This window comes from Pipra filicauda, unplaced genomic scaffold, assembly GCF_003945595.2.
Source record: "Pipra filicauda isolate LSUMZ 115617 unplaced genomic scaffold, ASM394559v2 scaffold278_size1010298_pilon, whole genome shotgun sequence".
Taxonomy (NCBI): Eukaryota; Metazoa; Chordata; class Aves; order Passeriformes; family Pipridae; genus Pipra; species Pipra filicauda.
In genome coordinates this window covers 632,303-645,537 of record NW_024104396.1, presented here as the reverse complement: position 1 = coordinate 645,537, position 13,235 = coordinate 632,303, and the positions used below count along the sequence as shown (strand labels likewise).

General features: G+C 50.9%; 1 protein-coding gene across 1 annotated transcript; it reads right to left on the bottom strand.

The window, feature by feature from the left end:
- Positions 1-2,039: 2,039 nt before the first annotated feature.
- Positions 2,040-4,651, bottom strand: LOC113988519 (myogenesis-regulating glycosidase-like). The gene has a single exon (XM_027722217.2). The coding sequence runs from the start codon at positions 4,498-4,500 to the stop codon at positions 2,410-2,412; it is 2,091 nt and encodes a 696-aa protein (XP_027578018.2). The 5' UTR covers positions 4,501-4,651; the 3' UTR covers positions 2,040-2,409.
- Positions 4,652-13,235: the final 8,584 nt, after the last annotated feature.

Genomic DNA, 13,235 nt, shown 5'->3' with positions numbered 1-13,235 from the left:
ATCCCAGAGGCCAAGTACAGAAAATCAGAGATTTTTATTTCTTTTATTATGTTGCCAGGAGGGCTAGGTGGTTTTTATCTCAGTGATCATCAAAGATTAAGGGCAATAAACTGCCCCTGCCAAAAAATAGGCTGACTGGGGTGAGCTGTGTGCTGGGGCAGAGTCCCATGTCACCAGCACCTCCAGCAAAGAGCTCTTGCTCAGCACTGGGAGTGCAAAAAACCAATCAGGACTGAGGCTTAGCAAGGCAAACAAGATGTTCCTCTGTCAGCACACAGCCCTGGTGCTGCAGGAGGGTGTCGAGAGGTGGCTGGGGTGCCACCTGCTCACAGGATGCTTCCAGTACCCATCCCCCATGGCTCCCTGTGGCTTGGGTGGGCAGCAGGGAAAAGCACTGGGGGAAAGACTGGAAAGGGATGGGGGAGGCATTTTTGCAGCCATGGTACCAGGCATGTCATGTCATCTCCAGAGTTTGCAGAAAGTCTCAGTGATGCCTATTTTTTCCACCCAGTCTGTGATGCAGGTGGGTGGCAGAGCTGTGTGTGCATACAGAACACACTGATTACACAGGCAGAGGTGCCATATGAGGGGGCTGGAGTCTGGTTCTCCCACCTCTCCTCAGCATCGAGGGCATCAGCTTTGCAGAAAGCTTTTTTTTTTTTGGTGCAGCAACAACAGCCAGAGGAATCTTGCTGGGCCCCTCCAGGACCCTCTGGTTCCCCCAAGCTCATATGTCAGGGACTCCTTGGGGCTTCAAAGCAGCAACAGAGTAGCATTCAGAAACAGTTTCTCAACCTCGGGGGAGATGCGTTCCTTGGAAACTACTATCCTGGAATAGAAGAAAGCCTACGGTAAGGATTCAGAGATATCCTGTTAACTCTGAACAGAACTGGCAGACTGATGAGCACTGCCTTCCCTTTCACATCCCTGGATTAAAGTGGGGTTGTCCCTCCCCTCAGCCACACCAGCAATAGCATTACTGTAGCTTCAGCTGCTCTCAGGGGCATCTAGAAGATGTTCTGGCTCATCCAGAACATCTGGCATTGCTCTTGTGCCACTGTGCCCACGCAGAGTCCTCTCGGTACAACGGACCCCCTGATGGGTAACAGGAGTCTGAGCCAGTTTTGGGGCTGCTTCACCTGGACACCAAACCAGCCCTGGAGTGAGTGCGATGTTCTCCAGCCCCTGTTTACCTTTTGTATGGATCAGCTCTGGGACAAACCCCTAAAGAAGGGAGCTTTCTCCTGTCCTGGGGCCACACAAGAGCTTTACCTCCCAGTTACCTACAAGCAGTGTGCTGGGGTCAGCAAAGGGATCTGTCTCTCATTTTGGGAAGGCACATTGCATCCCAGAGACTCTTGGGCTCTCCCAAACTGCTCAGATGTGTCACCTTTAAGCTTTTGTTTGTTTAAAAACAGAGGGAAGGTTGGACCAGGAGTGGAGAGCATTTCACAGACAGCCTGCCTACCACAAGCCTTCAGGAGCTGCTGACACACCTTCACTCAGGAGAAGTCACCTGTGTGGGCAGAATACCGGCTCATGGACAGGGATCTCCATTAGCACAGGGTGGGAGAACATTTTCAATGGGGAAACTGAGGCAGCAGGGCACTCAGGCTGGTTTGTTAATTGTCTGAACTCTCTGAGGAGGCCAAGTTCTCCCCTGGGACCTGACAGATTGCACCCTTTGGCTCTAAACATGGTCCCAAAACACACATGGGAGCACTATCAAGTCTAAACCCTGACTTGGTACTATGTATTAATCTTTACTACCATGAGATTTCACCACATTTACAGGCTTACCTGAATCCACACCATGGACATGATTCTCAATAATTTATGAAAGGGGGAAAGCAGTTGCCACAGCATACAGCAAGTGCTGCAGCTTTCTTCTCCTTACTCAGATAGCCATGGGAAGTGTAAACTCCTCTTCACGCCTGCATCAGTTCCCATCTGTTGTGCAGGCTGCAGTTTGGGTGCCTTCCTCTTCAGGATAACCACAGACTGCTTTTTGTAAAAAAAAAAGTAATTTGCTGCAGCTGCCTCCTTCACTAAGCACATGAAATTTTAAATACCTCAGGGGATCAGCTGTGCAACTGGGTAACAAAGGAGTCCATGTAATTTCCTTTATAAACAAGAAGCATGCATGGCATTTCTTGGTAGGAAAAGATTATGAGCAGAGACTGTGTTTCTATACATTGCACTTGTCACACTGCAATAACAAAGACACTCATCCAATATATATTAATCAGTTATGGAGCACCACTTGCTCCATAAAAAAACAGAAGTCTCAGTGTTTTCTTCAAATTTCATAATGAAGTGTTTCAATGTAAAAAACTATGCCAATTCACAGGTCATTAAAGCTGTTGGTTAATTAATCACTGAGTCCATTGTACACTGATGAGGACCATGTTAGGACACCCAGAGGAAATAGGCAACTTCGTCCAGGTCAACGGGATAGTCAGTGAGCAGCACTGGGGTCTTCTCAAACAGCTCCCCCTTGTAGCTGCGCCACTTGCCCGCCGGCAGGTAGACATCCCGCTCCTGCTTGCCCATCTCCAGGACAGGTGCCACCATGAGGGTGTCCCCAATGAGGAACTGGGAGTCGATCCTGTGAGTGGCCTCGTCGCGGGGCGAGATCCACCAGATGGGACGGATGATGGGGTCGCCCGTGTCGGTGACCTCCCCGGCCAGCTCCAGCAGCAGCGGGGCCACCAGCGACTCGTGGAGCTCCGTGAACTTCTGGGCGATCTCCACCACCTCCTTGTCGTAGAGCCAGGGCGGGATGGAGAACTGCATGGAGGGCATGAAGGCCGACAGCTCCAGCCACCGCACGTACAGCTCCCGGTCGGGGATCTCCACTGCCCCCTCTGTCTTATTAGGGAGGAAGTTCCCTCCAATCATATCCGGCAGCACAAATGGGTACCCCAGCATGCTGATGGTGAGCACCGTGGGGATGAGGGACTTGAGGCCGAGCTCGTAGCCCCAGACGGAGTCACGGTCGATGATGCGGAAGAAGCAGGAGATGTTCTGGGACTGGTAGCCCACGCGCACCTCGGCCAGCTCGTAGAAGGGGATGGCCATCTCTGTGTAGCGCCGGGACCAGATGCTGGGGTCCGAGAGCGGCCGGAAGGTGCTGAACTGCTTGGGCAGGTAGCTGGTCTCACCTGCATCAAACTTGAAGGACGAGATGCCGTACTTGTGTCGGAGCTGGCGCAGGTGGCTCTGGAACCAGTCCCGGGCTGCTGGGTTGGTGAAGTCCAGGATGGCCCCAATGCCATTCCACCACTCCACCATGGCTGGCAGCCGCCCTGATGGCTCCTTGATGAACAGCTGACGCTCAATCCCCACACCAAAATTGGAGGAATCTTTGTGTATAAAGGGATGGATCCACAGGGTGATCTTAAACCCATCTTCCCTCAGTTTTGCAAACATATCCATCACATTGGGGAACTTGACAGGGTCAAAATCAAAGTCCCCATAGGCTTTGGTGTACATGTCATCGATCTCTATGTGGCTGCAATTAAAACGGTACTTTCTGATGTTTCTTGCAAACTGCAGAATTTTATCCTGGTTTATATCTTTCTTGTAGAGTGCCCAGGTGGACCAGATGGGGTATCGGAAGGCGTTCTCGGCAGGGATCTTGGAGGGCTTGTTGAAGTACCTGCGCACCATGTACTTGTGGATGGAGGTGATGTCGGAGCCCACGCAGACACGGTAGCTGAGCTCGGGGAAGGGCGGCTGCCCCGGCAGGGGCTTGTAGGGCGAGTCCTTGTAGCGGGCCTGGAAGAAGAGGGCGCGCTCAGTGGCGTTGAAGCCCAGGTGGAAGGGCACGGAATCGTTGATCTTGATGGCCGCCGCCTTGGAGGAGAGCCAGTAGCGCTCCAGGATGCCGCCAAAGCTGTCGCGGAAGGAGTAGACGTCACTGGTCACGTAGGGCACGGGCTCCTGGTAGCCAGCCAGGCGGATGGGCCAGTGCTGGGTGCTCATCTCCGAGCCCCCGTACCAGTGGGCATCCTCCCAGAACATGGTGTGCTCCACCGCCGGGCCGGCCGCCAGCTCCTCCCAGCGCACGCGGTAGCACATCACCGTGTCCTTGGGCTTCACCGTCTGGATGAAGAAGTTGAGCGGCCCCCGGCTCGACCGCGTGCAGCTCAGGATCTCGCCCTCCTTGGAGCACGACTCCAGGTCCAGGCTGCCCGAGCGGAAGGCCAGCCGGAACACCACCTCCCCGTGCTGGTTCCTGATGACGAAGCCGTCCGCCCGCAGGTCCATCAGCTCCGTCTTGAGCCGCTCCGCCTTCCGCAGGGACACCGTGTAGTAGCACCAGGCCACCACCGCGGCGATGAACAGCATGAGGCCCAGCAAGATGGCCCCGAGCATGGGCCTCAGCTCCTTGGAGGGCTTCTGCTTCACAGGTATGACATTTTCAGGCCTTTCTTTGGCAGCACCCTTTGGAGCATTTCCATGTTTTCCCAGGCGGTGAGTAACCCGACTGTCCATGACTGCTTTGCAGAAACTTGGCTGCTGAATTCTTTTACTCCAACTGGTGGACAGGAAATCCTGGATGTTGCAGGTAGGTGTTCACAGCCTCCTTTCCAAAGCTTGGCCACTCATATCTGCAATGTTATTTCATGAAACAAAGGGCTATAAACACCAAGAAACCCAATTAAATCTTACTGAGGGCCGCAGCTCCTCCGCTCTGTCTGCAGCCCTGTGGCTCTGGCTCACTTTGCTCTCCAGTGGCAGCCTGTTCGCTGGCAGCTGGGCTGAGCTTTTTTTGGAGCGGATCTGTGCCAGGATTCCCATGACCCTCTCTTGGCTGCAACCTCGCTGCATCCTGCAGAGCAAGGATGAAGGGATGAAAGTCAGACCAGAGCCTGCAGGCGAGTGGGGCCAGGGGAAGTGCCTGGTACCTGAGCATACAGGCTAGACTTCACAAGCTGATCTGTTTTTACATTAATTATAAGCCCTGCTGGATTTCCCCTCCTATCCACAACTTCTCTGCTTCAGACAGAGAAATGCTGCGCTGAGTTCTCCAGCTTCACCTGCTATTCCCCACCACCCTCTGGGGATACAGCTGGTGAGTGATGTTTTATCTCCCTGCACTTTGTTCCTTTCCTGAGCTGCATGGAGATGTGGGTTTGTGGGGATGTGTTTCTCCGGGGCAGCTGGGCAGAGCCTGCCATGCTACCTGTCTCAGAGCCATCACCCCAGGACAGACCCTCTTACCCTGGCAGGGGCAAAAGAGAATGTTTCCCTACATATGTATATCTGGTTTTTATTGTAATTCAGTTGTCCTAATTTATTATAATTCTCTAGCTCCTGAGCTTATGCCAGGCAAGACACTACAGTGCAATAGGGATGGAAGATGTTTTGGTACAGAGTTTGAGGACAGGTTAAATTGAAGTTGTTGCAAGACCAGGACTATATTAAAACCTTGTTTTGTTGAGATATGCACAGAAGGTGACACATGTTCCAGCTGTATCAAGCATCACCAAGCCAGCCTGTGCTGCACAGCTGAGTATCCACTGCCAACAAAAACACAGGCAGAGGAAACTGAGGCTGGAGGCTCAAGGCAACACACTCTGTGCAGCTGGGCTCACTGCTCCCCCGGCCCCATCCTGGGATCTGTGTGATCTGCCAGGATGCAAATTTGCAGGAGCAGCCTATATGGAAAGGTGAGAAAAGAGCCAGCTTGCTTATCCAAGCTGTGCCCAGCAATACGTGCTGGGTGTATTTACCTGTGTCACCATGACATCAGTATCTAAGTATACAGAGATGATAAGCCACCCAGAGAGCCAGAGGTCACCACCTTTGGGATCGATCAGAGCAGATCCCCAACTGCCCAACTTAGCTGCCTGGCTGTTTTTTGTAATGCATTCTTGGGGTGAGTGAGCCTTTGCTGAGAAAAAGAGCTGGAGTGGACAAAAAGCATTCCCAGGCAAGTCCTGGCTGGCATAGGGAAGTGACAGAAGGAAGGTTACTGCTGCCCCCAAAAAAATGGTGATCCAGGACGGGGTGGGTTTGGAGAGCAGGCTGGGTTACATGCACTTGGGGCACTCTGGAAGCTCCAAAGTGCTCAGACCCGGCAGCTTCCCCTGTGTTGGCCTGGCTCCTGACACGGCTTTGAATCCAGCTCAGGTGGTTTACACTGAAACCCTTGTGTTTTGGCAAAAGAACCTTTTCACTTTGAAGAGATTTTTATGTGCTGTGTCGGTTCTCAGTTGCTGACCTTGGAGCTTTCCTCTCCTTCTTCCTTCCTCCTTTCTCCCTCCCAAACAGCCTTGAGACAGAAGTCTCCTCTGAAATGAGCTGCACCATTTTCCAAGGTGAAAAAACAAGGAACAGAAAGATAGGCTATCCCTTTTCCTTTTTTTTTTTTTTTGTTAATATTAAACAACACATAAAAAACTCGAAAACACAAGGACATCATGACTCAAAAATCCCTACAACAGTAAAGGACATGAAGAAAGTTTCCAAGCTTTCTATGTAGTGATTTCACTCCCCGATACTTGCTTTAAACGTCTCCATTTCCCCAGGAGCAGAAGACCAGTGGCAGAAAAGTGGAATATATGAGGGAGCCAGGACTCCTGAGCCAAGCTGTCCTGTCCCCAGGGTCTTTTGGGTTTTCCTAACTCCTGTTATGTTGTGGGATGCCAAGTTGGTATCCCAGCCCTGCCCCTCACAGAGAAGAGGTGAGATGTGAGTGGTCAGAGGGAGTGCAGGCACTGGCACATCTGGAGGCAGCACAGCATGAAGCTGGGACTCCCAGGATAGATTGCACCAGGCAAAAGGAATTTCTGAAGCTGCCCTTCCATCCTTCAGGACTTACATCTCATGAGATTCTTAAACATCTGCAGACCTAGCTGGCAGCCTGATTGCTGCCGGGGGGGGATGAGAGGGACTCTTGACAGGGGGTGTACAGAGGTGACCCAGAGCCCAGATCCAGCCCTACCCTTGCTCCATTCACGGGGTTATGGCATCACAGTGTTCCTAACCCGTGACTAACTGGTCCTTGCAAAGCCTCTCTGTTCCAGTGAGTACTTTATTAACCCACACAGAGTGCAAGTGCTTCCAAGCAAGGATGGCACAAATGCTCCTGTAGTGCCCTGAAAGCCAGATGTCCCAGGGATACAGGCACTGTTGTGTTATATTTGGGCTGGTTGATCAGGTGCTAGTCTGGTATGGATCTGGCACTGTTGGTCCTCCAGGCTGAAAGAAGCCGGGATTCCTCACCCCAAGGATCTCAGCATGCACAGATTAAACATTGACATATCCAGTGCCGTGACATGCAGAAAATGAGCCAGGACTTTAGACTCTCTTACAGGTAAACAAAAGCTTCAAGAGTTTCAAGAGATGAAACACGTCAGCCAGCTTGAAGGGCAGCTACACACCTAAATCCCTCAGTGCACCTTCCCCCAGAGTCTCCTTCCTCTAGACCAAATCTGTCCCCAGCAACCCCCGTGATCTCTTGGCATATGTAGCAGAAGGTCTCAGTTCAGGTTCCAGCTGTGTGATGCCCGAATCCTCAGATTTTCACCAATCCAAGATGTTTACCTACCTGCTGGTGCAAGGAGACCATCACTCATCAAGGAACCCATCAGGAGACAATTCTTTCTTTAAATAAAGGGATAGTTTTCTATATTGAAATTCTTTTTGTTACAGGTTATCAGACACTTAGCAGTCACTCTCCGGTGCTCAAAGGGAGCATATACAATGTATCATAGCAGAAAGCACCATAGATAGCTAAACATAATAAGTCATAAACAAACTATTGCCCTGTCAAACTCTGCAAGAACTGATTAATCATTTACCAAGCCCTTTTAGAATGTTTAAAATGAACCTTTTTAACAGAAAACACACACAAAGTAGAATGCAATTCCCATCAGTTCTCATTTCTCACAGAAGCCTGGCAAACATGTGTGTCATATGGGGGATTTATTACTAAAAGGGGCATGGGGGAGGTTTGCTCACCATTTTTCCTGTGCATATAGATGACGTGAGAAAAGAGGTGTCTGCTATCACTGCAGCCAAGGAGGGAGAGCCAGGGTTATCTTATGAGCTGCCACAGATTAGCTACAAAGCCAACAAGGCTTAACACGAGGTGGAAGTGGCTGGGGGATGGATGCAGAGGGTGAGGTGACATTGCCAAGGACACTCTGCAGTCCATGTGGTGCATGCAAGGGCACCAGAATCCCTGCCACCAGCAGCCAGCACTTATGGAGCACCTGGAGCAACACAAGGAGGTGGAGAGGAGGGACATAGTCAGAGTCCCTCTCTTGGAGTGGTGCAGGACCCTGCTCCACCTGGAAATATTGTCCTGAAGGGACAATATCAGCCACAGTGCTGAGTGCACCACTCACCCCAGCTCTGGGCTTTTTGCAATTCCTGGCAGCTCCAGCGAGGGTGATGACTGGCCTCACCACCTTGACCCCTGGCCCATGGGGATCTCCCCAGATCCTTAGGCTGAAACAGGATTTTGTTTTACATTAACCCCATATCAGCAACAGAGTCTGACCTGCTGGGGGGCTTGTGGCTGTATCCTGCAGGGATGCACCAGCGACATGGAGAGACCCGCACCAGCTCACACTCACCAGACCACTCTGAGCAGGCCTATTTCTGGAAGCCATCCTGATTTGAGGGGCTCTGCTGTGCTCCCCATGGCTCCTGATGCCTGGAGGGTTTTTAGCTCACCTCAGTGTGAAGGTGGCTGCACAGATCCTGCTCACTTCTGCCTGCACAGGGTGCTGCTGCAAAGCTGATTACCCTGTGCAAGCCTGACAGTGCCATAAGCCCCCCGGAGTCTCGCAAATCCAGCTCAGGTCTAGAGCAAAAATATTACCTGAGTTTTTTCCATATCCAGAGAACTCCAGTCCCTCAACACCAGGAAAGAAATAGAGTTTACTGCACAGATCTTTCATTCCTCATTGCTACAGGAGCAGGCAGTGGAAGATCCACTCCTGTCCTCTTGTATGAACAAACTCCTCCTTCCAAAGACAGTAGAAAAAAACATTGCCAAATCAACTTTTTCCCTATTTCAGAGCTCTCTCTGACTCCTGAGCCTGCATGCAGCGTCCAAGTGCTGCTGCTAGTGGCCACGGCATCCCACTGCATGCTGAGTGCCGCTTTGCCCACATCCTTGGGAAGGAGCTCCACCTGCTGAGCCGGTGGCTCAGGCTGAGTCCCAGAGACCATTGCCAGACTTGTCCTGGGGCTGTGGGGTGACTGGTCATCAGGCATTCCTGGGGTAGCACTGAGATCATCAGACCCTCTTGTATCAGGACCAGTGCTCGTGAGAAGCTCCTGGGAGTTTTTGAGGTGCCTTCCCCCTGATGGAGAAACAAACTGAGCAGAGAGCGATAAGCAAGGTGCAGGTGAGGGGAGAAAAGGTCCTTTTGTGCAATCATGTGAGCAGTCTGGGGGAAAGTGGAAATACAGGAAAAGGAGGAATAAAAGGGTGCTGTCATCTCAGTCTTCTTTGAATGAAGTCAGTGAGCTGAGCTCATGTCAGGTGAAGGAAGAAGCCAAGAAGTGACCTGGATTTCAGTTGGGCTTTCTCCCACTTAGATCCAGGCTGAGCTGGAGGCTCTGCTTGGAGAGGGAGCTCCTGGGAGCTGCCTGCAACAGCAGAGAGATGAAGAGGCTTAGCTCTTGAAGGGGAACTGCTCTTGGTCACTGTTTTCTTGTGACAGTGAACCAAAGACCCATCATGAGGGCAGGACCAGTTAGGTCCTTGAGGGACGCTTCATGCTCTGCATGGGTTAAGCCAACTGCCTGCCAGAGTGAGCGGTCCTGGACAATTCATCTCATGCCTGCCCCTGTGGGACTTCTTGTGGCACTGATGCACACTCAGTGGGAGATAAGGCTCTCAGGCAGACTGAGCACATCTGCTCTGGGATCCCCATGGTCTCAGCCTGCTGCTCACATGGGACCAGGAGCAAATCTGCAAGGACACATCTAACCCAGGCATCTCTGGAGCTGTTGCTTTATCCCAGATCAGCTCCACTTCCCAGCCATGGGAGAATTTTGGTATGTAAAAATACCTTCTTCCTTCTGCATCTCTTCTTGGAGGTACAGGATCTTTACTGTGGTTATTTTCATAAATATTCAATGGCAAGTGCTTCTCTGTGAACAAAGGTTTCACTGCAGAGAAAACCTGCGATAGGCCAGAGAGCTGAAAAGAAAGCTAATGAGCATTTGCACCTTGCCTGAAGGACATTACCCAGGGAGAGAGGAAGATTTCACTCCTAAAATACCAAGCAAACAGGGAGCCCCTCAGAACCCCAGTCCTTCTCACCCTGCAGACCCAGTGCAAGTTTTGCCATTTCTGTTCTGGGATGACAATAAGGGTACAGGATTGAGCTCGGATTTTAAGCTGCTTGCTGGCATCCCCAGTGTCCTAAAGTACCTTGCTGGCTCCAAGACTGAAGTCAAAACCTAACAGATGGCCATGCTGTTCCTGAGCACCTCGAAAATTTTAGGCTGGTGAAATGTTCGTCTCTGCTGCGTGCTGAAAAGCAGTGCCTGTCCCAGACCAGACAGGGCTGCATTTGAGTGTCTGGTGAGTGACCCCGGTGTCTGAAGATTTGGTGGTTAGTACCATGCCACCATCAGGAGATGATGTTTCACTTGATGGTCGCTTCACTCTGATTAAATTCACCATGAGCTGCAAAACGATGAGAAAAAGCAATGCACCCAACAAACTGACGATGGAGACAAGAACAAGGCTGTTCCATGGGACTTAGTTGGCAAGGACTAACTGACATGGAAATTACGTGACCGAGAGCCAGCAATTACAGGACTATCCTGCTCCACGTGGGAGAGGCCACAGCTGGAAAATAGTTTGCTGTCTCCTAGGGACAGCCCAGGAAAGGCTGTGGAAACTATTTGAAGAAAGCATCCCTATGCATGAGGCTGCACCATGCCATAAGCAAGGCAGTGCACTGGGGAAGAATGGGCTCTAAGGCTACAGAGCAATTGCATATGAAAATACTTTCTTGCATTTAAAAGAAATAAAGCCAAAATTGTGTCCTGAAACCCTAAAAATCTCAGTGTCTGATGTTCAGCTGATTCCTTTCAGTCCGTGCTGACAGAAAGACTGACCACTTTTCTCCAGGGCTTATATAGGGCATTGGTTTCTGGTTTGGGGTCTCCTCAATCTGGTGTCAGAGGTTTGTTCAGTAGCAGCCTGAACATCCTGCATCTCATTAAGGGATTGCCAAAGCCATAAAAAAAGATTTGCCATTGGATCCCTCAGGAGTTCGTAGCAGGACCAGTGGTATTTAATATCTTCATTAATGACACAGAAGATAAGATGAAGACTTTTCCTTCCATTCCTTTCTTTCCTTAGGGCAAGGAAGTGAGTATGGCTTAACAGCAGGTTAACCTGTGTTAACCTGTTAACCTCTTGGTTATTCGAAGCAAGAAGATACCCTTCAAAAAGCTCGAATCACACTCTGGAGAAGAAAACCCCCTGGATTTCCTGAAGGTTTTGCACAGAGTTTAAAAGACCCTCAACAGGAAAAGAGGGGACTCAGAATAAGAAGGAAGGTCCTGGCAAGATTAAATATCTGCAGAAAGAAGGGAAGCAGTGGGAATGGGACTGTGATCATTCTCCTCAAGGAGGTGACAGGGCCTTGCCCAGGGAAAAATCTGAGTTGCTTATCATGCAGAGGCAAAAAATCTGCTAAACATGCTGGGATTGGGAAATCCTGGGCTGGAAAAGAGTAGGGGACACACTATTTTCTCAGTTTTCGCTCAGCATCCTCTGTGGGACTCTGGTGGATTCAGGCCTGGGGTTACACCTGTAGCCTGACCCTGCATGGTCCTTCCCATGCCAACCCTACAGCAAAAATGCCTGAGAGCCCCTGTCTGGCAGAAGGAGGACAACCCCAGGCACACACAGGGAAAGGCTTGCTGGGTGCTTAAAAGCAACTGCAACTGAGTGGATTGGGATAAATCTGGGCTTTAGGAGCTCCAAGGCAAACTTCACGGCTTTGGGCGGATCACAACCTCTCCATGCCTCTGCTTCCCTTGTATGAAACAGACAGAAGGGCCAGGAGGAGAAACAGGAGGTATGCCAGATCTCAGGGTGAAAGCAGTAGCAGGACCCATGGTAGAAAAGAACAGTGACCTCTTCACCAGGATATTTGCTTCAGTGTTCTGAGGGAGGGACACACTCACCCAACAATGCACTGGAGAGTGTTTGCATTTTCAGTGCCAGTCATGCAGTGCAGAGTTTAACACCTGTGCCTTTTAAAATTAAAAATGCCCGGTATTTAGTGCAGCTTGACCCATTCCCACAGGGAAAAGAAACCAGTAATCACAAAGAAACCAGTTCTGTGATATTTTTCTTGAGTACAGTGCTGCAGTCAGGCAGGAGCAACCCCACCAGGGTAAGAATTTACCCCAGCCTTCCCCTTTGATTGATCACAGGATATCCCTTGCTATATGCAGATCCACCTGTGAAGAAGCCAGACTACTTTGAAGCCGGATCCCCCTTCTGATAGTGGGAAAGCTGGGAGCCATCATCCCAGGGCTGGGCAAAGAGAGAGTTGCACCATTGCAAGGCTATGGCCTAAGCCTATGCCCTTGCATAAATGCCAGTACTGTGCTGTTTTAATTTGACAGCTTGACCACTAAAGGAAGCAACTCCCAGCCCTCCAAGTGACTCCTGGCCTCACAGGCAGAGCTGGGAGATGCAACATTGGTGCCAGCTAGGACTGGACACCAAAAGTAAAAGTGAAACCACCATTTTTAAGTGTTTTTGAGACAGGAAAGGATGTGGCTGAATGGGAGTATCTCACTAGCAAAATTACAGCTCTCGCTGCTGTTTCACCTGTCAGCCTTTGCTGCTTTTCTTCTGGGAGGGATGTGTGGTTTCCCCACTGTGCAGAGCCCAAACTGATGCATGAAAAGCCAAACTCGACCCAAGCAACCCCTGAGGTGACCATCAGGGCAGACCCGCAGCAAGACCCTGCTCCCCATCCAGGAGCTCAACTCCCCCTTCCATCACCCTCCGGCTCCAGGACCCCCACAGCTGGTTTGTGAGGTTTTATCTCTGCCAGGAACTGTGACAGTCCCTAAAATCATCTTGGTGGGGATAATTCTCTCTAAAGAGAAAACGACCCACAGCCAAGTGCAAGGTTTCAGCAGGCGCATCCAACGCCCCTCGGGGCATTCCTGCCGAAATTTGCTTTTCCTTGCCAGGCCACCCCTGCATCCTCCTCTGCTCC